Source organism: Podarcis raffonei, chromosome 11 (assembly GCF_027172205.1).
Source record: "Podarcis raffonei isolate rPodRaf1 chromosome 11, rPodRaf1.pri, whole genome shotgun sequence".
Taxonomy (NCBI): Eukaryota; Metazoa; Chordata; class Lepidosauria; order Squamata; family Lacertidae; genus Podarcis; species Podarcis raffonei.
The window spans coordinates 61,925,650-61,952,470 of NC_070612.1; the positions used below are offsets into that span (position 1 = coordinate 61,925,650).

A 26,821-nucleotide genomic window follows, 5' to 3' on the forward strand; every position below is an offset into this window, starting at 1 on the left:
ATCTTTGTTCCCCATTCCGTGTAGTTTTCTTCTAAGTTCTCTCTCAGCTGATCATTCAAGAGACGCCACATTCCAGGAGCGATGCATCTCCCATGACCTGGACCAGGCTGGCTGCAGTCAGCGTCGAGGGGCCAAGGGCGGGACTCTGCCTAAGGCACCTTCTTCTGGCTCCCTCCTCAATGGGAGTCCCCCCCCCAGCTCAGAGCCCCCGAGAGAGGTCCACCTGCTGAGGCTGCAGCCTGCAGGGCTCTTCTTTTGCGAAGCTGACGGAGAGCCTCTTTGGCCCAGCTAGCGCTCCAGTTTGCAAACCCAGAAAATATGATCCCCAGGCGTCCCACGGCCGAAGAAAGCCCAGCAGCGCCTCCGGATCGGGGGCAGGGGCGGGGCCGCGGCCGGGGGCGGGGCTTGGGCTGCGCGGGCGGCAGCGTCTGGCGCAGAAAGCGACCCGCGCGAAGCCCGTCCGCCTTGGCGCCTTCGCTGCGGCAGCTGCGCGCGCTCGGTGGCCCGAGAGCCGGAGCAGGACTCGGCGTGTCCCTGGCAGGCGAGAGTCTTCCTCGGCATGGGCGGGCAGTGCTGCTGCTTATCCTCGGAGGAGAAAGCGAACAGGATGCTGAGCTTGGAGATTGAGCGCCGGCTGCGCCAGGACAAGCGAGACGCGCGCAAGGAGCTCAAGCTGCTGCTGCTGGGTGAGTTTCTGGGCGAGGAAAGCCTCCCGCGCTCTCCAGCCAGGATGCTGACCCAGACCTCTCCGCTTGTAGGATATTCCGGCTTTGCTTTTCCATAACTTGAGCCGGCGAGAACAGCTCGGCCCGACCCGTCTGGCAACAGGTGAAACGATGCTCGAGGCTCTGGGTGTGTGCAGACTGCATTTTCAATACCGTGAGCACATTTGCAGTGTTTTTTAAAATCACTTTAGTGATTTGAAAAAAATCTGGACTGCAATTCATAAACCTACTTATTATTCATTTAAGATGTTACCTTTAATGTGCATGCATGGTGTTTTGCATTCTTGCTTGGGTACTTTGTAAATTAGATTATCCTTGCTCTAAACTGAGACAGAGACTGAAGTTCCTTCCAGGGGATCTCCCTCATTTTTTTGCAGGGAGGTGAGATGACATTGGCTGTTAATTGAGCTTAATTTGTTAGCTGGTTGATTTGTTTGTGGCGAGGTTTGGCAATGTCAAGCATCAAGCATCATCCCACACTTTCCAGTGTGTTTTCCCATCACTTTCTGCATTGCAAAAACATTCTATCTCTTTTGGAAGCAGGTTAGCTCTGCAGGACCTCCAAATCAACTTTAATTGCACAGCCTGAATTTGCTGATATATGATTGAAGCTCAGCTGAAAACAACGACTGTCTGGAAGTGAACTTAGTATACTAAGAGGAAGATACTTGTACAAGGCCACTTAGAACTGTTTCTAGCATTACATCTACCACCTGTTTTGTTTTTAATGCAGATACAGAGAGCGGAATGCAGGAAGCTGCCTCACTAATTGTCTGGGGACAAGCAAAAGTCTATCCCCTGGACTCTATCTGGAATGGCTAAGTAACTCCATAATCTTCAGGGTGGGCCTTGAAGGCCAATTAACTCAGGTTTGAAAGTGAGCTTTAAAAAGTGGGTTAAATGAATAGGGGCAGAGTTTGTGTGCACTAGTTGTGTAGCTGTATGATTTATTCACCACTCTGTTGCCATTAGATTTCCAGTATGGTTGGACAGGCACTTTCCAGTGGTGCCACTAAGGCTGAGTTCTTATATTGCCTCTGTGGTGTGGGAGCTGCAGGTCTTCTATCTGGCGTGGTGAATAGATGTTATGTGGACTCAATGGAGTTTCAAATCCCCATTGAGGTGACCTTGGACTAGTTACTATCTTTCAGCTTAATCTACCTCACAGGATTGTTATGCAGAGAACACTGGGGATAATTAATGGTTAGCCTAAAGAAGGCTAAGGCTAAATCCAGTATTAGTTCTACTACTACATCCATTCAAACGAATAAACATGGATACCGTAGGTCCATTAATTTCAGTTACTCGGAGGATAACTAAGTTGAATGCATCCCCAAGGGTAGACTTGATAGTGGTCTTCAAATATCTGAAGACTATTTCATACAGAAGGTGGAGCAGACGTTTTTTCTGTTTCTCAAGATGGCTGGACTAGAACCAGTGAGTGCTGGTTACAGGAAAGCAGATTTCGACTAGATGTAAGGAGAACCTTCCAAAGTCTGTTTGAACAGACTGCCTAGGGAGGTTGAGATCCCCTTCACTGGAGGCATTTAAGCAGAGTATGGACAGCTGTCTGCCAGGGAAACTGTAATTGCAGCTTGTATTGTGGATCCTGCACTGAACAGCAGGTTGGGTAGATAATGATGATAATTTTATTATTTGTACCCCTGTACTGGGTTGCCCCAACCACTCTGGGACATTAAAAACTCCCCTATACAGGGTTGTATAGCCCTGTCTAGCCACCAAGATCCCTTCCAGCTCTTTAATTTTATAATAATTATTATCTTAACAATCAGCATTGACTTTGCAGGTCCTATACTCCACCATGCAAGGTTAATGGGAAAACCCAGGAACAAGCATGAAGAGCAGTGAAGTGGGGTGGAAGGTTTCTACACAGAAAAAAATGGAACTTTAGTTAATCAATCAGAAGTGCTGTAATATATGACTTCCTTTGGACAATAACACTATAGGGGGCTAGCGCCAGAGTACTAGACACTGGTGGCAAGAACTGAAGAAAAGAGGAGGCGCCATTTGCTACTGAGGTAAAGCTTTGATGATGATGACTGGTACAGAGAGACATAGGGAGGTATTCAACATCATTCTAAATTGTCAGTGCCAGCATTTCTGCTTGGCAAATGGACTGATTCCCTTCTCTCTCCCCCCCCCCCCCACTGTTGTAGGTGTTGTCCCATCCCTCCAGAGTGGATTTGGGGGAGGTGGGAAAGCCCTGTTGCACTAGGGGGAGCCCTTGTGCTGGCTTCTGCTAACCCACACAGGAGTGTGGGAGCTTATGAGATCTCAGCCTCCAAAACGAAGTTGAGGAATAAACAACAAAATTTCTGGGTGTTCATAATGATTGTGTCTAAATTAGGGATCGCTAAATAAGGGATTGTTGATGCTCATGCAGCTGTTGCCTCTGCTCTTATACCTTGACCAAATCAAAGCAGTGGTCACCTTTGCTCCTGACCTCTCAATTACAATTTATCTGGAACCTCAGTAGGTGCAACTGAGGCCAGTGACATTCCTCCATTCCTCCTCTGCTCAGCTCGTCCCTTCTACCCCATAATTCTCAGGAAATCCCAAAGGAACAACAGTCCTCTTCTTTCAGTTAGTTGGCTGAATAAACAAATTTCAAGGTCCCGCCATTTTCTTCCTCAGTCTAGAAAGGTAAATACTTTTTTCTCCAAATGTGACCACTGACAGTCAGGCGGCACCTGCCCTTTAGCAGCATCACTAGAGACCCTGCTCCGCCTCTGCTCACAGGTACCGAACTCCTCCCCCCTCCAAAGTAGCATTTTTCTTTAAGCCAATATCCTTCCTCTTAATAATAAATTGTATCTCAACATCTCTTTAAGTTCATGTTCTCAGAGCCTTTTTTGTGGGGAGGGGATAAGCTCTAATTTCCCAATGACATCCATCAAAACAAAAAGGCTCCCCCCTTCATTCCTTTCAGTCCACATGCAGCCTCAAATCTTCTTTTAAATATCAAAGTTACATTGTGAATCAAACAATCCTCACTTGTATATCTTTAAAATTTATACTGTATTGGGAGAGGGCTGCCAAATTCCATAATATAGCAGAGAGCCCCTGCCACCCACTGCCAACACAAGTAGAATTTTCTCCTGATTTCAAACCTCAGTCCCACACAGCTGGATAATCCACAGTTGTCCACATAACGTCCACATCTCCTCTGGTGTATGCCTTTACTTAATGGCAATTGACTCCCAATTATTAGGAGAACCTCCACTCTTGATGGTGATGGGGGGCGGGGTTTGCATCAGGGTGAAGTACTTAGCACCCAGTGCCTCTGTCTGCCTCTGGCCAGCCTGCTCCTCCCATACCCTGGGAGGTTTCAGAAAACAATTTAGCCCCGTTCATTCTCTTCTCTTCTTCATCTGTGCCTCCCTCCAGTGTTGAGAGAGCCATTGCGCAGGACCACATCTGGAAGCCTGTATGGACCAGCTTTGACTCGTCACACAAATGTGTGGCGCTCGGCAAGCTTACAGAAGCTACAATCTTAAATGATTCTTTTTGGAAGATACTTGATGATTTTGCAGACACAGAACTTACTGTGACGTATATTTTTTCCTGTAAGTTTACTGGGAACTATAGAGTGAAGTTTGATTCACTTAAGCTTAATAAGAGAGCTCTTTTTGTTGTTGCCCCAAATGAAAGTGAATTTCATTAACCAATTTTCATATGCTTTGGAAAAAGGTGGTTGAGATAGAAATTAAATTTCCAAATGCATGTGGCTTGAGCCAAGTTCAGTTAATTAAGGATAACTCTGTGGACATACATGGAAACAACATTGTCAAAGAAAAGATCTTTGTTAACAGCAGAATCCTTTGCCCACTTACTTGGCAGTAAGTCCCATTGTGACTGTCTTCCATGCATAGAGTCAAGATGGCTGGCTGCAATACTGAAAATGCTTGCTGGGAAACAGGGCTGTGCAAAGCTGGTAGACCAGGCCAGACAGGAAATGTAGGCCTCATTTAAATAATCTTTCCCAAAGGGTTTCCTTTTGCCTTTAGCACGGGGATTTGATTAGGTAAAGGTAAAGGTACCCCTGCCCGTACGGGCCAGTTTTGACAGACTCTGGGGTTGTGCGCCCATCTCACTTAAGAGGCCAGGGGCCAGCGCTGTCCGGAGACACTTCCGGGTCACATGGCCAGCGTGACAAAGCTGCATCTGGCGAGCCAGCGCAGCACACGGAAACGCCGTTTACCTTCCCGCCAGTAAGCGGTCCCTATTTATCTACTTGCACCTGGAGGTGCTTTCGAAATGCTAGGTTGGCAGGCGCTGGGACCGAGCAACGGGAGCACACCCCGCCGCGGGGATTCGAACCGCCAACCTTTCGATCGGCAAGCCCTAGGCGCTGAGGCTTTTACCCACAGCGCCACCCGCGTCCCTTATGGGGATTTGAATAAGTCCCCTCAAATTTGTAGGCCCATGCCAATTGGCTCTCCCTGGTCCCCACTCCAGTCTCATCTGCTGGGAAACATATGCCATTGAATGCACTGAAATTTGTTTCAAAGACTATGTTTGTTTGTTTCCGGCATTTATATGCCACTTAATCATTAGCATTTCTAAGTGGCTTAAGTTTGGGCCTTAACTCTGCACACAGCAGCAGCAGCAGTAGCAGCTTTGTATCAGTCAGGTACTGAAGGGTGACCTTAGAGTCAGTGTTGAATGGAGTATACATGTAAAGATGCTTTGTCAACTGGGGCAGAGGGAGGGGGGTGCAGTGGAGGCGGGGCACCCCAGGTGTCACCACTGAGGGGGTGACAAAATGCCAGGCAGCACTCACCGCAGGGCCTGCAGCGCACCTGAACCACATGTCTCTCCTGGGAGTGATGCAGTGGCTTGGGTGCCCACAAGCTCCGCGCTGCCCCAAACGGTCTGCCCGCTGCCTCCCCCTCAGCTGTTGGGCCACTGAGTGGGAGGAGGCAGGCAGACACCTCGGAGGCCCCACAGAGCCTCCTGCCCCGGCTGACCCTGCCCCTGGGCCCAGGGCATGCACGCTGCCCCAGGAGCCCAATCAGCTTGCTCCACCGCAGTTTGTCAGTGGGACTCAATAACTTTTTAATAATGCATTGCTTTGTCCTTTTCATTTCTCTCTCTCTCAATTTAAGACTCTTCATGCAGTCATTTCCTAGTTCTTTAATGTGGTTGCACAATGTATACAATCAGCAGAAATGACAGAACAGTGGGTTTTGGCAAGGCGGTAATAAAACATTACTAGAAGTTTTAGATGTTTCTTAAGCAGTTGGTTTTAAATAATTATTTAGGATTCAAAGCCATAGTACCCACAGTTCAACGTATGCAAAAATGTCCTAGTAAAGTTAGTTGAGGATGTGGACTTTGATTGCTATAAATGGGTTGTGCTCTTCTAATATGTGTCTGAGCTCTCAATTTATTTTGCTAGGCAGATTAAGAGGACTGGTAGGCCACATTCAGCTAAGGACCAGAGATTTCCCACTCCTGTCTGGTAGTGGCTCTCCACGTTTTGGAGAGGAGTTTTTCCTACCTTAACAGGAGATGCCAGGGGTTGAATCTGGGACCTTCTACATGCAAAGCACGTGCTCTGCTGCTGAGCTACACCACTTGCCAATTGAATCATAGAATTGTAGAGTTGGAAGGGACCCGGAGGTTCATCTTGCCCAAGCCCCTGCAAGGCAGGAATATGCAGTTGCCCCATGCAGGGATCGAACCTGCAACCTTGGTGTTATCAGCACCATGCTCTAACCAGCGGAGCTATTGGTGGAGGCTAAAAAGTTGAACTATCACTCACCTGGCCTGCCCAAAAAGGATGAGACAACTGCCCTTGCCCCAATATGTGTCCTTAGCATCTGATACTCATTTTCTATCCCTGAACATGAACTTGCTTGGACAGTGCAATATCCAAGGAGGGTATTCATGGAAGATAAGAGCAGCTTCTGTTAGTATTATATAAAAAGGTGCCTGGCATATACTACTACTTTTAAAGAACAAAAACTAGTAAATGCAAGAGGACAAACAAATAGCCAAGAATAGCTACTGTATTCCAAACAAGGAACGATGTATTCTGTATGTAAACAAAAAAGCACGGCCCATATCCACATCCTTAGGAAAACAGACTGCAGGTTACTAACCATCTGCTATACTCGTTTAATGCAAATGAAGTAGATGGTTTTTGGTGAATATTCATTTTAAAGAAATAAAATAGTTTAACACTGGAGCCCTTTTCCAGCAGGGCGACTTGAGTTCTTCCCATCAATTTACTTCATTCGTTTCAAAGCAGACTGGGGCCCACATAGCAAGAAGAGTCCTGCTAGGTCAGGCCAATGGGCCTTCAAGTTCAACATCCTGCTTTCACAGGGGCCAGCCAGGTGCTGGTGGGAAGCCCACAAACAGGACCCAAGGGCAACAAACATTCTCTCATCCTGCAGTTTCCAGAAACTTCTGTTCTTATGACACTGTAGACCAGGAGTGGGGAACCCCTAGTCCCAGTGGCGGAGGAACCCTCTCTGGCACCCGGGGCGGGACGAACCGCCCGGTGACACATGCACGACATACCTATAGAGTGCACATGTATGGCATCCCATACAGAGTGCCCACGTACGGCGACCATATGGGCTGCCACACGCGTGTACTCTGTACGGGCTGCCACTCACGCATGGCGTCCATATGGGCTGTCACTTGCACGGCGACCATATGGGCTGCCGTGTGAGCGGCATCCTGTACGGAGTGCGCATGTGTGGCATCCCATACGGACTGCGCACGCCCGGCAGCCCGTATGGTCACTGTGCAAGCGGTGCCCATACTGACTGTGTGCACCCTCAGCCGCTCTACAGCTGGGGGGAGGCAGGGACCATCTTGTCACCCCCCCAGAGTGGCACCAGGGGTGGCTAGCCCCCTCTGCCCCCCACTTCGTACGCCCCTGCCTGGTCCTGAAATGAAGGTGGTCCACCAGGCCTTTCAGTATGCCCTGCAAGACTCTTCTCTCCCCGCTTCTGTGACTGGCCAGTGAAGCAGGGTGTTGGGACATTGGGCTTGGCAAAACAAAGCATGCACTTGCTTCTTCCCCTGCCCCATACTGGTCACAGAAGAATTGACTGTTTTCACTCAGCTGGTATGGAAGTAGATGAGGCTGGCAAAACTGTGCACTGTCCCTGCTTCATGAGCCTGACTAATTTCAATTCAAGTACCTTCTGAGTCAGCTCCATCTTTGTTGGGGTAAATGATGATAGTGGGCACAGCTGGAGTTGCCGTAAGTGGCCTTCTCTCAGACCTGTACATAAGAAAAGGAAGAGAAGAGACTCTTTTTTTACCAGGTAAGTAGTGCGGAAGAGAAAGTGAATCGGGAGTGCTTATCTTTCTCTCTTTTTATTACTAGCACTGAATGTATTTTTGTGTTTATTGAGTTGGGTGGGACAGGCCAGCTGCAGAGCAATACTGAAAGGATGGAAGGAGAAGTTGAACTACCTGGTGTGTGGCAGAGAGAGAGGTGAAATACCTCTTGAATTGAGCTGCAGGGAGCGGTAGCCTAAATACTTGTTTTGTGGGTGGAAGTTTGTGAGTGGGGTGTGTATATGGTTTTGGCCCTGCCTACATTTGGGTGGCGCTGTGGGTTAAACTACAAAGCCTAGGAGTTGCCGATCAGAAGGTCGGCGGTTCAAATCCCCGCGACGGGGTGAGCTCCCATTGCTCGGTCCCTGCTCCTGCCAACCTAGCAGTTCGAAAGCACGTCAAAGTGCAAGTAGATAAATAGGTACCACTGTGGCGGGAAGGTAAATGGCGTTTCCATGCTCTGCTCTGGTTCGCCAGAAGAGGCTTAGTCATGCTGGCCACATGACCTGGAAGCTGTACACTGGCTCCCTTGGCCAATAAAGCGAGATGAGCACCGCAACCCCAGAGTCGGCCTCGACTGGACCTAATGGTCAGGGGTCCCTTTACCTTTACATTTGGCTTTACCCCTGCCAAGCATTGGTGTGCAGCTCATAGGTGTTGATGTATGAGGAATGCTGCCCCAGGCTCAAAAGGGATTCTGACTCCTGGTACAGACAGTGGTGAGCTAGACAGACCAGTGGTCTGACCTGGTACAACACAATTCCCCATGTACCCAAGTTCGGATTTCAAATGAATGCTTAGAGCCAGTATGACAGACGTCTAGATAGAAATGCAAAAGGCTGATATCAGCCAGTGGAGGTCAACACTTCTGGTATCTGATGAAGTCAAAGAATGCAAAAGCTCTAAAAAGTTCTGATGAGACTTCCTAAATCATGTAAGTGAAGCTGACTTGATAAGAGTCAGGTTTAATCTCTTTCTGGGAGCAGCTGCATCTTCCTGACTGAATCTTTTGGAATCTTATTTCTATTTCTCAATACAATTATTTTGAAAATCAATGAAAGCAAGAGCATTTATTTGTCATACAATCCATTGTCATTGTGTTTGCTTAAAAGTCTTTTATGACTAATACCATCAAGGTAATTTTCAAATCTTGAAAATTGTTGATAGTGATCTGAAGTGGTACAGCTAAAATACTCAGAAGTATAACTACAATCTCTGCTAAGACCAACTGATCTAGAAATCTTTATTTATTTATTTAGTTAGTTAGTTTTTGCTGTGGCAGGGTTTGAATGTGCCAGGCATAAAATGAAAACATCTAATAGTTGTTTTTCACTTTGTGGCTTTTATGACTATTCTGTGAAAGCGTTGAGACAATAGTTTCATATTTTGTGATATGTGGTTGAGAACATCTTCCTTGTTACTTTAAAGGGAGAATGATAGATTTATATTGTTATCACCCAGGTTGCATTCTCTAATCTTGATTTCCATAGGAACCAGGCATGGAACATGAAAGACTTTGTAAGAAGGTAGTAAACTCTCTGGTTGCAATCATTTAATGAAGTAAACTAAAGTTCTCTTATATCCTGTTTCTGCAAAGTGTTGATTGCCAATAGTGATTTAGGAAGTCTATGCTAAATAGTACATCCGTAAGGACATAAGTTTGCCTTTCAAATATCATGCTGTTGTATACCTGTCCTTGGTGACAGAGGGGAAGAATGGAATTTCCATTAACAAAAATGGCTATCCTGTTAGCTCTTTTGTTTTGCATAAATCTTGTTTTAAAGTCAAATGGTCAGTCCTTAACAGATTTAAGGGACTGAGAAAACATCGAAAATGTCAATGTGAGCAATTCATTTCATTTATGCTAGCTTCAATTGGGTGGGCAAGCAAAAGGCTGCAAAACATAATTTTAGGTGCTGCTGCTGAATATCAGTACAGTATAACTTAAAAAAAACTACATGAGCAAAACTAGATGGAGGCAAGCTGACTTTGACTCAGCCTCTTCACGGCTCAGCCATACATTCCAATAATTATTTTGCTTAACAACAGCAACAAAGACTTAAAAGTAATGACACTTGGGGGGGGGCAAACATCTGGTATGGGTTTGGGTGCATATATAAAATGAAAATTTGAAGATGTTTGTTCATGTGTGAGACATTCTTAGGGCAGGGCCCTAGAGCAGTGGTAGAAGATGTGCTTTGCCAGTGAAAGATCCCGGGTTCAGTCCTTGGCATCCTTTGGGGGGGCTTGGATTGCAGGAGAATTACATAGTGTATTTCTTTGCCATTAGCCTATATAATGTGCTAGTGGTGGTAAGAATGACTAAACATGCATAAGTATGTATTATAAGTACATATTATATTTTTTATAGTTAGAGCCACAACAGGATATATATTTTATAATACAGTATGATCACATTTTACATGTATTTGACTTACACAATTTCAACCATATGCAGTTGAAATTCTGCACATTAAATGCAGGAAGGAACAAGGAGCAAAAAGCTTAAAAGCTTTTTTTAGCTCCAGGTCTGCTTGGGTGAAAAAACCCATTTAAGATCTCTGCCTTTCTTGGCAGGGGTAAAGGTAAAGGGACCCCTGACCATTAGGTCCAGTCATGACCGACTCTGGGGTTGCGGTGCTCATCTCGCTTTATTGGCCGAGGGAGCCGGCGTACAGCTTCCGGGTCATGTGGCCAGCAGGACTAAGCCACTTCTGGTGAACCAGAGCAGCGCACGGAAACGCCGTTTACCTTCCCGCCGGAACGGTACCTATTTATCTACTTGCACTTTGACGTGCTTTCGAACTGCTAGGTTGGCAGGAGCTGGGACCGAGCAACGGGAGCTCACCCCGTCACAGGGATTCGAACTGCCAACCTTTCGATCGGCAAGCCCTAGGCTCAGTGGTTTAGACCACAGCGCCACCCGTGTCCCCTTGGCAGGGGTGGGCAGCACCAAAGGGGTAGTTTGAGTATATGCATTTTTTAGTATACGTGGATTCCTTGGAACCGAACCCCAGTGTAAGATGCACTTATTCTCTAATCCTATACACGGGTAAGGATGTGAATGCCATCAACAAGACTGCAGTTCACAAGGAGCTATAGGAGAAAAGCTTCCACTGGATTGCAGTTGGAGAGTAAACAGAGGTGTTTCAAAACCAAGCTCACGGCTCTAACTATACCTCATTTTTCTTTAGGCAAATAATGTCCCCTGGATGAACATGATACACATGTAAATTCTGTACGCCTAGCTCTGTTTAGTCAGCCCAGGAGATGAATAAAATATTATCTTACCTGTATGAAAACACTATGAAAATGGTTTTCAAAGAACTAATAGGATACATGCTAATATAATAATAATTTTTTATTTATACCCTGCCCTCCCCAGCCAAGGCTGGGCTCAGAGCGGCTTACAAGCAATAATAAAAACAAGATGAATGATTACAACTTAAAAACAAAAATAAAATACAACATTAAAATAATGGAACATTAAAATATTAAAATGTAGCCTCATCGCAGGAGGAGAAGGAAAAGAAAAAAGAGAGGGAGGGAGGGAATCAAATTGGCTCCAAGCCACGTGGAAGAAGATTGGAAGAAATTTAAGGACTATCTGCAGAAACACTGTAAAATTAATGAATGTTAAAATGATGTTGGATTGAAAATAAGTGGCATTAGCAACAAAGAATAGCAAACAAAGAATATGCAAAAATGAATTGATAATGGATGAAAATATAGAGTTATAATATGTTAAGATATAGAGTTAAGATAAACGAAAGAGGGTAAGGATTTGCTGATTTGATTATTTAAATGGGAATACAAAAAGGGGAGGTGTGAGGAGGTCAAGGAAACAAGCTAATGAGTTTAATGTAACAAAAATGGATTTTTTAAAATTCTTTTTTATCTATTCGTTTTTTGTATTTTTCTTTTTTCTTTTTTATGTATTTTTTTCTTTTTATATGTCTTTTTTGTATTTTGTAAACCTATGTTTTTGTAAAATCTTAATAAAATATTTTATAAAAAAACAACAAATTGGCTCCAAGCCAAAGGCCAGGCGGAACAACTCTGTCTTACAGGCCCTGCGGAAAGAAATCAGAAACTAGTGTCGAAATAGCAAGTATATGGGAAACCAAATGAAGGAGTACAGGTCGCCATCATATAATCACATCATAAGGTTTTATAGAATCATAGAATTGTAGGGTTGGAAGGGATCCCAAGGGTCATCTAGTCCAACCCCCTGCAATGCAGGAATCTCAACATGCTGTCCCCCATCCAATTTAAAACTATACTGGACCCTGCTTAGCTTTGCAAATGTGCTAGCAGTTTTACCGCTGCACTTTACTTCTGTGAGTTATGCCTTTTCCCTTTTGCTCCTGCTCAGGGTTTTCTGACTTCCCCCACCAAATTCTCATGGGATTTGTACTTTACTCAACTATACCTGTTAATTGATTGGATTAGTCATGCTGGCCACATGACCCGGAAGCTGTACGCCGGCTCCCTCGGCCAATAAAGTGAGATGAGCGCCGCAGCCCCAGAGTCGGTCACGACTGGACCTAATGGTCAGGGGTCCTTAAACACTGGATCTACTGTGTAGATTGGATCTACACAGTGGGTGGTGCTGTGGTCTAAACCACAGAGCCGAGGACTTGCCGATCAGAAGGTTGGCGGTTCAAATCCCCATGACAGGGTGAGCTCCCGTTGCTCGGTCCCTGCTCCTGCTAAAGTGCAAGTAGATAAATAGGTACCGCTCCAGCGGGAAGGTAAACGGCGTTTCCGTGTGCTGCTCTGGTTCGCCAGAAGCGGCTTAGTCATGCTGGCCACATGACCCGGAAGCTGTATTCCAGCTCCCTCGGCCAATAAAGCGAGATGAGCGCCGCAACCCCAGAGTCATCCATGACTAGATCTAACGGTCAGGGGTCCCTTTACCTTTACCTTACATTGCCCCAAAAGTAGAGCTGCTCTATCAACAGCTACCCTCATGCCATCTCCTGCAACATTGTGGTAGATGTTTTATGCATCCTTAAGATGCTGGTTCTGGAAAGTGGCATAGGGAGTAGAGTCTGCTGAACTGCTTAAGTTCAGAACTAATATATTTGTTAATTAAATATATATCCTGTCTTTCCCTCTAAAGGATTCCAGGGTTGTAAAAAGCAAATGATAAAGCACTAAAAACATGCTTGAAATGCCTTAAGAACAATTCAAATACAGATGCATTCTGGGGGAAATCTCTTCTTAAAAGGCTTGTTGGAAGATGGAGACCTTCAGCAGGCATCAAAAAGATAGCAGAGACGGTGCCTGTCTAATACAGTGATACCTTGGGTTACAGACACTTCAGGTTACAGACGCTTCAGGTTACAGACTCCGCTAAACCAGATATATTACCTCGGGTTAAGAACTTTGCTTCAGGATGAGGACAGAAATCGCACGCCGGCGGTGCAGCGGCAGTGGGAGGCCCCATTAGCTAAAGTGGTGCTTCAGGTTAAGAAGAGTTTCAGGTTCCGGAACGAATTAAGTTCTTAACCCGAGGTACCATTGTATTTAATGGGGAGGATTCCAAAGGTTGGGTGCCACAACGCTGAATACCTGTTTCATATATTGTACAAAACAGACCTCCTGATAAGATGGTAACTACAGGAGGCCCTCACCTGCAGAGCACAGTGTATATGGGTGAGATGATATTTTAGGTATTCTGGTCCCAAGTAGGATAAGATTTATGCATGAAAACCAGGACCTTGAACTTACCTTGGTAGCTAATTGGCAGCCAGTGCAATTATTGTGATTTTGCCTTAAGTGAGCCCAATTTATACATGGGTAGAATGATTTTTTAAAAGCACTCCCTATTCAAGTGTTTGAATGTTTTCCATGCAGAATTTTGGGTGGTATATTGTTCTCAAACAAGGGGCTTTATATGATGATCTGGATTAACTCACATACTCTTTGAAAGAAGGAGTGTTTTGATAGCCTCTCATAATGGTTTCAGCTCATCAAGGTCACCTGATACTTTTTCTTTCAAAAGTTAGCTATTGCAAGAGAGTAAATATTATCGCCATACCTGTAACAACTTTTCTCACTATAGCCATTTTGTTCTTGTAAGCAGAAAAATAAATGTAACCAATGCTTTTTCTGAGATATAAAAAACCCATTCAGGGATGAAGAGGGAGTTATAACATGTTTCCTTGGTAACAAAAAACGCAACTGGTTTTTCAGCTCCACTAAGGATGAATATAGCAGTTGATAGAATCTCTCTCTCTTTCTCTCTATCTCACTGTGTGTGTGTATTTTTGAATACCTATATTTCATGTAATTTCGTTTATCTGTTTGTGACTAATATTTTTACATGAGGGTTTTTCTTTTCAGGGGCGTGGAAGGAAGCCAGTAAATGTTGGTTTCAAATATTATGACCTTTATTAGTTTTTTTAGTGGTTGTGCATGTGAACTACCTTGATGGCTTTTGTAGCTGAGAAGTGTGGTACAGATGCAATAAACAGTGTGAACAACTGCAAATTGTCATATGCTTTCCAGACAAGGGCCCAGTCATTCCAACATTTCAGGTTCTTCAGAAGCACAGCTGCTATCTCTGTTGTGTAGTTAAATGTGCCCAAAGATATTCACTAAGCAGTGATCAACATATGGTGTGTCAAGTTAATGCTGCAGAATATACCCAAATGGGTGTGCACTAATGCGGTTATGCTAACACCATTGTGACATTCCAGAAACTGTGGAATAATGGTGCATGGTTTTATGTTCTAGGCTAGGTAATCTCTCAATTCCTGCAGAACATGTACAGTCAAAAATATAGGTCCTGTGGTTTGTTTTTAAAACCCTTTCTTTCATTGATGGAGGGGGGAAATCCATCTGTACAGCTTCCATGTAGCAGTGAAGCCCTGCAGATGTGAACCCTGGCAGACTGTGGAGAGCCTACCTCCCTGTTCCTAATTGGCTCTCTGAAAGGAGTTCTTAGAGAGTAATGTGTGCACTTTTTTCACATAGACTGCTCAGGGAGGAAGCTGTGAACTCTTATCAGGCTCACTTAGAAATTAATAGTAATAAAAAGCTAAGAAAGGTAAAGGATGCTGGGAATTGTAGCTCCATAAGGGACAAGCCACAGTTCCTGGAACGCTTTACAGAAAGTGATGTGCTTTAAATGCAGGAGTTCCCTCCTCCAGCCGGGACTCGGGAGCGGAGGCGGTTTCACATCGCTGGTGAAACCCCCATCCGCCTCTGCCCTTGTACAATGGAGAGGGAGAAACAAGCTGTGTCGCTGAGGTGCTGATACAGCTTGTTCCTCCCTCTGCATCCTTAAACTGCTCGGCTGAGAAGTGTGCAGCTGCCTTTGCCTTAGCCGAGCAGTTAAAGGAGCCCCTAGCCCAGCACTGGCTCCCACAAGCTGGCGGCAGGGTGGGGGCTCTGTGAAACTGCTCAGCTGAGGGGTGTGTGGTTGCTGCTCTCTGCAGTGAGCAGTTAAAGGAGCCCTGATGCTCCGCCCACTTATGTGTGAGTAGTGAGAGCACTGGGGCTGTCTCAGCTGGGGGGGGGGAACCTCCCCTCCCCCCAACTGAGCGGTGCAAACTAGCTGCATTGTCGCAGCCTGCGAGCCTGGATGAAACCGCCTCAGCTCTCAAGTGAGAGCTGGGGTAGTTTCACCTGGTGTCTTGTGGGCAGAGGCCGGTGCATCTTGTTTTTTCAACATCACGGTATATCGCCAAACAGTGATGTTTGGCTGGCGATACACCATGATGTGAAAAGCTGATATCACCCAGCCCTTCTGTTCATTAAAAGGCAGTAAAACAGTACTGCATCAAAATGTGCAGTGAAAGTAAACCTTGCTTCCTTGTAGATGATGAACCCCAATCAACGGAAAAGCAAAGGGCCTTTATTGTTGCTTTTGAGATAATCTTGCCTGCTTGATGCTAGAGGAAAATGGTGGGGCTTCAAAGCCTGCATGGAGCCACCACTATTAGGATTTACATTGCATATGCCAGTGGTATTCAACCCGTGTGCTTTGGTGCCCTGGGGTGCCTTGAATGATGGTCGGGGTGTCGTGAGCAGCACTGGGCTCTCCCTCTTCCCTCCTCCTCTGATGCCCTTTCACATCTCTGCCTCCCAAAGGCTTGCACGGCTATTTGTTGCAGCGGCCCTGGCTACAAGCTCTGCAGGCAAATGATGTCTCTGGGGCTGGCCAGGGGGTGCTGGTTGCCAGGAGCAGAGACAACCTTGGTGTAAGCAAGCAAGTGGGTGAGGGAGCCCAGCCAGTAAACCAGCCCTGGCTGTGAGAATGGATGGCCCCTAGTGGGAGGCCGGGCAGGCAGGCCTTTCTTGCGCCTGCTGTGTGCAATGCCTGTGTGGGAGCTGAGTGCCCGGTGCCAAAAGGGAGCCTTTCCGCCATGCAGGCCCAGCAGCGCCTGCTGCCTCCACTGCAGCCTCCCAAGGTGAGTAAGGTGCTGGCCTCACATTCACCTTTGGCCAGTTTCCATTGGGCTACTAAGGCTGGAGGCTCCTCAGTGTGGAGTGGGGGGTTGGCTCACAAGGGGAGAGTGGCCTGAGGGAACACTCCACAAGGAAAAGGGATGAGGGGCTGCTGGCTCTGCAGGCAAGGGGTGACATAACTGGGCTTCTGAGGCTCGAAGGGCATTTCCCCACCCCAGAAAGAATGTAGTTGGTCAAGGAAGCTATGGGCTCAAGAAGGCTGAAAACCTCTGGCATATGCAGATTGCGAATTCTGCTTGAGGTCACGGTATGGGGGAGCAAAGCCTTTCTTTCAGATTGTGTGTTTTATTAGAAAAGCAGAATGATTGAGGGATAATTTGTACTGGTGCCTAAAGGAACTGCAGTAGGAAACTGTTTTTGTAAGTAATCATCTTTAGGGCAACCTGTAGCGAAAGTTCTGGGAAGGGCCAAGTGTGGTCAGCTGTCTTGGCTCAGTGCGAGAGCACAGCAGCTGCATGCAAAAGGTTTCAGGTTGAATCCCTAGTACTGTATGTAGGACTGGGAAAGACTTCTATCTGAAACCCCAGAGAGGCACGACAAGTCAGTAGAGATGATTCTGGGCTAGATGGACCAATAGTATCAGGCAGCGTTCTATATTCCTATTAGAATTGGCACACCCAGGAAAGTGCAAGTTCTCTGTACTTGGCATATTTGTTAAGATAACTGCAGGTTGGTGCAATGATGAGACTGCCTCTAGCAAAGTTTTATCACTTTGGTCAGATCACAGTAACACACTTTCTTAAAACTATTTACATGAACACAGCATATATAAAAGCTTTGTTCTTTTCCCACATGAGTTCAGGTGCCAAAATGAGCTCAGGGCTGTAATCACTTATCACTGAAATCTAGCTCTCTGTGAGGTGGTAAACTTGAATTTGGGATATGTTTTGTTTTAGTTTGCAGGTGGTGGTTCACATAATTCTGTTCACTTGAAAGTGAGATGCAGAGAAGGGTTGTAGCTTTGTCTTGTCCATGGTATTCAATAGTTTTTATATAGAGCAAGAGAGGGGGCAAAAATAATGAGATATGTTACCTGCAGCCCAGTCTAAAATGCTACTGCCAGACACATTTTGCTACCTCAGCAAGTGCTGGCCTTCAGCTTCAAGGAGCCTCTCTGATGCTTCTGAGCAATGGAACAGTAAGTCCTGTTAGAAGCTGAATTGGTCAAATTTCTGGATTAACAAGGAAAAACCTGCTAAGCAGTCTTAAGGGGAGATGAGAAAGAGGAGAATTAAATTATATATATTTTAAAACACTTTGTAAGGTAAGCCTATAACTAAGTATAGTGAATCTTTTAAAGTTTGTTCAACAACAGATTTCTAGATGACATTTCACTTTATTATTGAATTTTGAAACAGTTTATAGACCACACAGAGATGCATGTTTCTGCAGATATAAAACATATATCATAGCTGCCAACCTTCCCTTTTTTGGCTGGAAATTCCCTTATTCCAGCGCTGTTTCCCACTGCTTCCCGCTGCTATCCCAGATTGTAAGATATCCCGTAGACTGTCCCCGGGACAGGTGAGGCTTCTGATCCCTTATTTTCAAATCTGAGAGTTGACAGCTATGGCATATATGAATCTTTTACTTTTCAGTATTTCTTGGCTCCCTCGGCCGGTAAAGCGAGATGAGCGCCGCAACCCCAGAGTAGTTCACGACTGGACTTAATGGTCAGGGCCGGGGTCCTTTTTACCTTTTTACTTCTGCATTAAGGTATTTTATGACCTCTAGTGGTGGTATGTGGGAAATGCTAAATAGTTTGATTAATATGTCAATAGTGATACTGAGAAGCGTCTTTTATTTTTCCTTCAAAAATTTATGCAATAACATGACTGCCAGAGTGAGAGAGGGTATTTTTGGTTCTTCTTCTTCTTTCTTTTTAAAATAAATGTTATTAATTTAGATTTTCAAGATACAAAAGAGAACCAAAAAAAACAAATATAAAACAGATTAAAAACATCAGAAACAAAAGCAGTTATTGTAGCAACAGTAAAAATACGAAAAGCAGTACATATAAAATCAGTTAAATTAATTATTTAGATGTAAGGGTGGAGCTGCATGTTTAAAGGAGGGGTGATCTAGCAGAGACATCAGTGGTGAAGGCCTAGGAGCCAGTCCTGAGTTCCAATTCTGCCACGCCATCAACGTTACTTTTTAAAAATGGGTTGCCCACCTTTTCTTGTTCCGTGTGAGGCATGAGCATGAGCTGATGGTCTTGTGTGGGCACTTTCTACCTGTACCCATTTCTGGTTCCTTGACAGACACAATTCCAATTAATTGGGGGCAGATGAAACACTGGTGTCCTCTGGCTGCTTTACTCTTGAACATCTATTCTGTGGTTTATAATTTTTTCTGCCCTCAACTGGTCATCTGCTTTCTTAGAAGACTCTTGTGGAAAGGACAAAGTCTACTGTTTGTAGAACCATAGGTATTATACTAAAAAATGTCATTATTATAATAATGAGAACTACAATGAGAATTATAGGAATTTTGGGAGCTTTGTTGATTGAATAAAAGATGGATTGGTGCATTATGGTTCCATGAAGTTGCCTTGTCCCAAGTGAGATCCTTGGTCCACCCAGGTCAGCTCTGTCTGCACTGACTGGTGGTGGTGCTGCAGAATCCCAGGCAAATGTCTTTTCCAGCCCCGCCTGAAGATTCCAGAGAATGAACCTGGGCTAGTCTTACTCCAGAGCAGTGTTCTACCATTGAGCTATGACTCTTCCCCCTTGCCTTAAGGCAATGAAGTGGTATAATGGTTTTATTTATTTATTGTACTTCTGAGTCACCCCATAATAGAGTCTTTTGGGGTGACATGCAGTTCAAAGAAATAAAAACAGTTATAAAACATAATCAAACAAATCAGTCAAGTATAACAATTACAGAACAGTGCCAAAATCAATAAAAACCATGGGGCAAAACACAAGAATCATAACCACAGCGACTGAGATAATTAATATAAGTACAGTCATACATCGGGATAAATACGCTTCAGGATAAGTGTTTTCAGGTTGCACTCCGTGGCAACCCGGAAGTAACAGAGTGCATTACTTCCGGGTTTCGCTGCTCGTGCATGCACAGACGGTCAAAATGACGTCACGCGCATGTGCAGAAGCAGCAAATCGCGACATGCGCAGACGAGCAGTTGCGTCTTACGTTCTATTCAGGATGCGAACGGGGCTCCGGAACGGATCCTGTTTGCATCCCAATGTACCACTGTAAATGATGTTTAAAAAGTATCATTAAAAACTGGTAGGATGCTGGTGCTAGAAGATAAGCTTCTCTAGGGAGAGTGTTCCATAGCTGCCGTGGGGCAGGGGGCTGCTGAAATGGCTTCTACCTTAGGTCCACCCAGGGGTGGAGGAAGGGGGTTGCGATGGGGGTGGGTTGCCCTGAGTGTCACCACTGGGGGGGGGGGATGACAAAATCAGGGTGGCACTCACCACGGGGCCTGCAGTGCGCCCAAGCCACACAACTCTCCTGAGAGTCCTTGGGCGCCCGCAGGCTTTGCACTGCCCAAACGGTCTGCCCACTGCCTCAACCTCAGCCTCAGCTGTAGGGCGGCTGAGTGGGAGAAGGCAGGCAGACTCCTCAGAGGCCCTGCGGAGCGTCCTGCCCCGGTTCACCCCGCCCCCACAGGCAGCTGCCCCCGCCCCTGGGTGCACGGCACACGCACTGCCCCAGGCACCTGATCGGCTTACTCCGCCACTGCGTCCACCCTCCACTTCAGAACAAGGGGGCTCTTAGAGAGTGGGACCACCACTTCATGTTGTTTTTCAGGGCAGGAATGATGACATCAGCTGCTGGAACACCAAGGTAATTGGCAAGCTTTTTATGCATTGGCAAGTGAATGAGGTGATATTAAGGCCTTCAAGTTTGGTTTTTGACAGATTAGCATAGAATAAATCAGAAAATAATAACAAAGCAGAGGTTGAATACTACCTTCCTTTCTTTGAGGAGGTTCCTACTTTATACTAGCTTTAAATAGCGGTACTTCTTTGGGAAGAATATTTGCATTTCTAAATAAGAGCTTAACATTTCAGCTGGCTGAAGATCTGTTAAGTTAAACTAGTGTCTTGCAAGTTGAAATGATGCGGTCAGAAGTAAGCACAGCTGGATTCAGCGGAGCTTGATCCAAGGAAGCAATGCATATGATTGCACTCATGCCGATCCAAGTAAATTAGGCATTAACACTGTGTACTACCGCTCTTTGGTGTGTATGGGCATAATAATGTATTAGTAAAGCTGCCGAAGAATTGATGCTTTTGAATTATGGTGCTGGAGGAGACTCTTGAGAGTCCCATGAACTGCAAGAAGATCAAACCTCTCCATTCTTAAGGAAATCAGCCCTGAGTGCTCACTGGAAGGACAGATCCTGAAGCTGAGGCTCCAACACTTTGGCCATCTCAGGAGAAGAGAAGACTCCTGGAAAAGACCCTGATGTTGGGAAAGATGGAGGGCACAAAGAGAAGGGGACGACAGAGGACGAGATGGTTGGACAGTGTTCTCGAAGCTACCAGCATGAGTTTGACCAAACTGCGGGAGGCAGTGGAAGACAGGAGTGCCTGGCGTGCTCTGGTCCAGGAGGTCACAAAGAGGCGGACACGACTAAACGACTAAAAAAAAAAAGCTGCCTGAAGTTTGGTTTCTCATTGGGGAGGGATCTTCATTGAATCTGCAGGGATTTTCATTTCCATTTCCAGCACTCTATGTCATATTCCATACTGTTGGAGAGGGTCTGCTAATCCTCTTGGACAGATTTTTTTTGGGGAGGGGCTGCAGCAGGAGGGGGTACTGGCAAAAACCACCTCCCTTTCTCTTATGTAGGAGACATGTCTGTGAGGGGAGCAGCAGCACACTTAGGAGCCTTCTCTGTAACTGGAGCTTTCTCTAAATGGGCCTTTCCTAAGGAATCTTCTTCCTCAAGATGCACAGCCAGCAGGGCATAGGAATGTTTAGAAGGCTTTTAAAAACATGCTTGTTTCGCCAGGCTTTTGGGTGTCAGTCAGGAAATATTATTGGTATTGTGTTTAATCAAGGTTTATGGTGACATATATGCATATTCATATTTTATTATTTTGTTTAATATTGTCTATATGGGTGTTTTATGAACTACTTTTAGGGCTCGCTTAATTTATTTACAAATATCACGCTTACACAGACCATTGTGTGCATAACTTGATTTTGATAGATCAAGAGAATTTGTTGATTCTTCTTTTCTGCTGCTGTGAAGCTGGTGCTCTCTGTGCTTTGTTGTGTTTAATTTGAAAGATACGCTTTCTTCTTGTGCTTTCTTGCAGGTACAGGAGAAAGCGGGAAGAGTACATTTATTAAGCAGATGAGGATTATTCACGGATCAGGCTATACGGAAGAAGACCGGAAAGGCTTCATAAAATTGATTTATCAAAACATATTTTCCGCTATGCAAACTATGATCAGAGCTATGGATACTTTACAAATTCCATACTCATCTGAGCATAATAAGGTACAAAACTCTTCATTGGTGTCAATAACACAGAAAATACAGCAGTTGAAATTCCCAAAATAACAGTTCATTGAATGTACTTTCCCACCTCTTATGCTCTTAGTTTTAAACCTTGGCCAGAGAATCTAGTATATGCCATCTCTTCTCTCCCCAGTCTTTTCCATAGTCTTTGTGCCCACTAACACAATGCAAATATACATGTGACTTCAGGAAAGAAGTGTGTCTTTGGCGTATGACAAAAAAGCAATACAATTAAGTTGCCACATGTCCAGGTTTTCCTGGACATGTCCTCTTTTGGGGGGGTCAATATGGCCATCTGGGCAGATTTTTTTTACCTTTTTCAGGAAATGTCCAGGGGGTTTTAGGGGGTGGGTTGTTGAGGGGTGGAATGCGGCACTTCCTGTGCCCTGGAAGCAGAAGCATTGTGTGGAGCTTTGGCTGCAGGAGAGCGTGCAGAGCAGCCATTGGAAGGAGGAAAGCCATTGGAGGAGAGCCATCAGGCAGGGTAGGCTTGGGGTGGCAGTGGCTGCCGCGTGCAGAGCTCCTCCCAGCCCAGGCCACCAACGCAGGAAGCTGGGCACACAGGCGGGCGAGGGCCAGAGCCTAGAAGGGCAGGGCAGGCAGAAGGGTGTGTGTGCCACTCTTGGCTGCCCCGAGTGGTGCGGTCCGTAGCTGGTGCCCACCCCGCATCCTCCGGGGTGTGGGCGGCTCTTCCAGCGGTGGCTGCCCATTGACATGTGGGGAGCTCCCAGGCTCATGTGTGTGGCAAGCACCGCCCGGTGCTGACTAGGCTGGTGGGTGGGAGTGCTGAGCCATCGCCACATACCGCAGCCACTGCCAGCCTGAGCCGGGGAAACAGGCACGCAGCGCTGGCAGCAATACTGGTGGAGGCGACAAAGTGCAGAGGAGACTGAACATGGCAGTGCCCACTATTACTCTTTCTCTTTCTCTTCCCCCCCACCTCAACTCGCCTACAAATATGTCGTCTTTTTTGCTTTTTGAAATATGGCAACCCTGTGCCACATCCTCCTCTTTGAAGATGGAATTCCACAGACTCGGGGTGGCCAGAGAGAATGCCCTTTCCCAGGCCACCACTCCAAGCTTCCAAGGGTGATAGAACTATCAAGAGTCGCCTCTCTGCCAATCTTATCACATGAGAGTTTGAAATCATGAAACAAATTGTCTGGCATCTGTAAGGTGTCGTTGAATGATAGTGTGGGTTCTGCATTGTGACTAAGAAGCTTGAACTAGCTTGTGAAGTCCAAGGATGCTGAGAACAGAGTAACTCTTTTTTGTTTTTTGTTTTGTTTTTATGGCTCTCATAATTTCATATTTTTACTTGTAGCATATTTAGGGATATGTAATTCATTTATTACAGTTTAGTGGGATTTATCCCAGGTAAGTGACTACACAATTGTAACCTAATCTGCATTAGGTTGACAGTAAGAGTTGTTTGACATTGGAACAACCCTCTGGGGTTTGTGGACTCTCCTTCCTCGAAGGTTTTTAAACAGAGGTTGGATGGCCATCTGTCATAGATGCTTTAGCTGAGATTCCTTTAATTTAAGGGGGTTGGACTTGATGAACTCTACAATTCTATGTTGTTGAAACATAGAAATTTACCAGAATACATCTGATAATACAAAGCACAGGGAAAATGTTGATCAATCTGAACAAATAATAGAAAGTGAAGGAAAATTGCTGTGGTGGCAGTAATGCTCCCTGTAAGACACATTCCAGAATTCCACAACCCTTTCCAGATGGTGGATAATTTCACAATAAATATTAAAACATCCAGAAAAGCATTTCAGTTAAAGTGGGCTCAAATTGCAACAAATGAAATGACACCAGTTATTTATTCAACAGCGTAATTGCATGTCCCTCCCCACACAATTCCAAATTCTGCATCTTTGTACTGAAACATAATATTTTTGCCAAAATCAATGGCAAATACATATCTGTGATTGTTACTTACAAAGTGGTATGGTTGGAACGTAAAGTTAAGATGGATTCTCAAGTTAAGCTGATTTAGATATAGGTATGCAAATCAGCAGACTAGGATTTAAGGCAGAGGTGAGAATTTGGGGGTGGGGGGTGGGGAGGGCAGGGGCTCATTCCCTCAGGGGTACAGTAGTGTGTCTGGGGCCATGTGGTTATTGTAGCAGGACCAGGAACATTCCTTTCCCATTTATCTCTTTCTGTCACAGCCATTTCGCTTCTGATCTTAAACTTGCTGTGAGATGAGCAGGTTCTTTTTTTCACCTTCCCCCGCCTTCCCTCCAATCCATGCCATGATTGTCTCCCTTCCCTCCTGTTTTTGAGCAAATGGTGGTTTGCATTTGCCCTACAAATCAGAATTATATGCCAGAATTTATGAGGTCTTTCTTGAGACCTTTTTGCATGCAAACGTGAAGTGCTACCTGTGTTTATCCGCTAAGAGGCATCACACCTTGTGCCTGTTGAAAATGCAATGTGGCTCTCAAGCAAAGGGTGAATGCAATTAAATCACATTAAAGGCCCATCTAGGAATATGACTTGTGTCTTGTGTGCTTGGTTATTGTTTTTATAAAAAGAAGTCAGTGAGTGCTGTACGATAGTCAGGCACTGGAACTAAGAAGTTGGTTAAGGAAATAAATAATAATTTGCCATTGGGTGGTTTCACTTTGAAAACCACTCAAATATACTGGTAATTGTCAAACTAGAACAAGTAAAGGGGCTTTGGATATTTTTATTTTGACAAATCCCACCATAAATAGCTTCCAAACATATTGGTGTGGTTCACATTGAATTCAATCAACTGTATGCAGGGCCGGATTTAGGTTTGATGAGGCCCTAAGCTACTGAAGGTAATGGGGCCCTTTATATGTCCAGCTGCCCTTTGTCAACAACAAATTGTTGCTGTTTTTTGTGTTGAATATATGCTATATGGTAATTTATGGACCTAATAGGTATCTAAAGCCATTTGCACATAACAAAATATGTATTTTATCAAAGTAATTTTTGAACTTATCTTATATTTTGGAAATGTACATCCAGGTTTTTTCCCCTTTAAATTTTTTGGGGGCTCCCAAGGGAGTGGGGCCCTAAGCTATAGCTTATTTAGCTTATACGTGAATCTGGCACTGATTGTATGGCTAAATAATAAAAGTGGAGTGACTTCTTCCAATGTTCACTTGATACAAACTAAAAACAAATTAAACAACTGATTTTGGAAAAAGGGACTGCTAAGACTTCTTTGATAATGAATAAATACTAGGTGCATCTGGTTTTAGATTGTTTTCTTTGAGAAACTAGAATCTTAAGTGGAGAATGTTCTGCCAGAACGTTTCAAGACAATTAGACCAGCACCCTCATGTATCCCTATTTATTAGAATGGAAGAGTGGGTTACTTAGGGACTTAAGCATGTACAAAAGGAAGGAGCCCTGCATGTTCTTTTTTAAGGAAAAGAGTAAAGTGGAGACATCTTCACATTTGTTTAAGTTTTTGTACAAAAAAAGAAATATGAATTAAATAATACTTTTATCATAGCAAACAAAATTCATGCTTGCATGTACAAAGCAGAAATATTGGGAAAACGGTGAAAAAGCAGGCAAGATCTTGGCCAATCGTTTAAAATGAAGGATAGGGCAATGAGTCCCAGTATTAAATAATTTTATGAAGGTTTTCTTGGCTTACAAAAGTACATGCATTGTCTCTTTTTTCATGTCATGGAGTCTTTTCTACAGATCGGTTATATTTGATATGAGACATTAGTGTTGTATACAGTATAAGGTTGGGGAAGAAGAGAAGGGGGTGGGGTGGGGAAACTTACCGTATTTTTCGCTCTATAGGACGCACTGGACCATAGGAGGGGGGGAACAGGAAAATAAAAATTCTCCCCCTCTCTGCTCAGCGACCCTTCAGCGAAGTGTTAGGAGAAACGGAGCCCCTTCCATTTCTCCTCCCGCTTGGCTTGAAGGGGCGCTGCACAGCTCTCATTCTGCTGAAGCCAGGAGAGTCTTGCTCTCCCGGCTTCATCAAAAGGAACCTGAAGCCTTCAGAGCACAGTGTGAGTTCCCGCTGCGCTCCAAAGGCTTCAGGCAGCTATCCGACCCCTCTCGCTCTCCAGGCTTCAGCGAAAGCAACACGAAGCCTCCGGAGCGCGGTGGGAGCGCTCCCTCTGCGCTTCGGAGGCTTTGTGTTGCTATCGCTGAAGCCAAGGAACCTGCATTCGCTCCATAGGACGCACACACATTTCCCCTTCATTTTTGGAGGGGGGAAAGTGCGTCCTATAGAGCGAAAAATACGTTATATTCTTTTCCATAGTGTACATGTGGGGTTTTGTGTCAGCATCAACCGGGTAGGTTCTCTTTCTATTCGCTTAATATATTTCCTTGGTATTGAGAGGGATTGGGGGCCCCAGGATGTGGTTGGTTGTCTGTGTTTGGCTGCAGTGAGGTTTGTTCGCATTTGTGAGGGGGGTGATTGTTGGGTCAAGTTAGCCATATTGATTTGTATGCTGTCGGTGGATTCTTGTTGTTGTCTTGTTGGGCTGTGTACGTGATAAAGGGGAGCCATACTGGGACGAAGGTGTCCTCTTCTATTTGTCAATGTGTTAGTTTCAGTCTGTTGGTTAGCTTTTCCAGTAAGGTTGTTTCCCATATGATGTGGTACCACTGGTCCACTCCTGACAGGTCTCTCCAGTGTCTGGCTATGATGCTTCTGGCTGCTGCAAGTGGGTGGGTTATAAGCTCTTTATAATGTGAGTGGGCATTATCATGTTCAAAAGCAGCAGTTCTGGGTGAATTCTAATACCTGTTT

The 26,821-nt window shown here is 45.1% G+C and overlaps 1 protein-coding gene across 2 annotated transcripts in view; it reads left to right on the forward strand.

Moving 5' to 3' along the window:
* The first annotated feature begins 452 nt into the window (after positions 1-452).
* LOC128423644 (guanine nucleotide-binding protein subunit alpha-14-like) overlaps positions 453-26,821 on the forward strand; it is a 37,396-nt gene continuing 11,027 nt past the window's right edge. The window contains exons 1-2 of one of the 2 annotated variants that reach the window (XM_053409061.1): positions 453-686; positions 21,836-22,020. In XM_053409061.1, coding sequence (XP_053265036.1) covers positions 560-686; positions 21,836-22,020 — 312 coding nt within the window. In that variant the 5' untranslated portion in view covers positions 453-559. The remainder of the gene's footprint in view (positions 687-21,835; positions 22,021-26,821) is intronic. The other variant, XM_053409060.1, reaches the window with a different exon arrangement.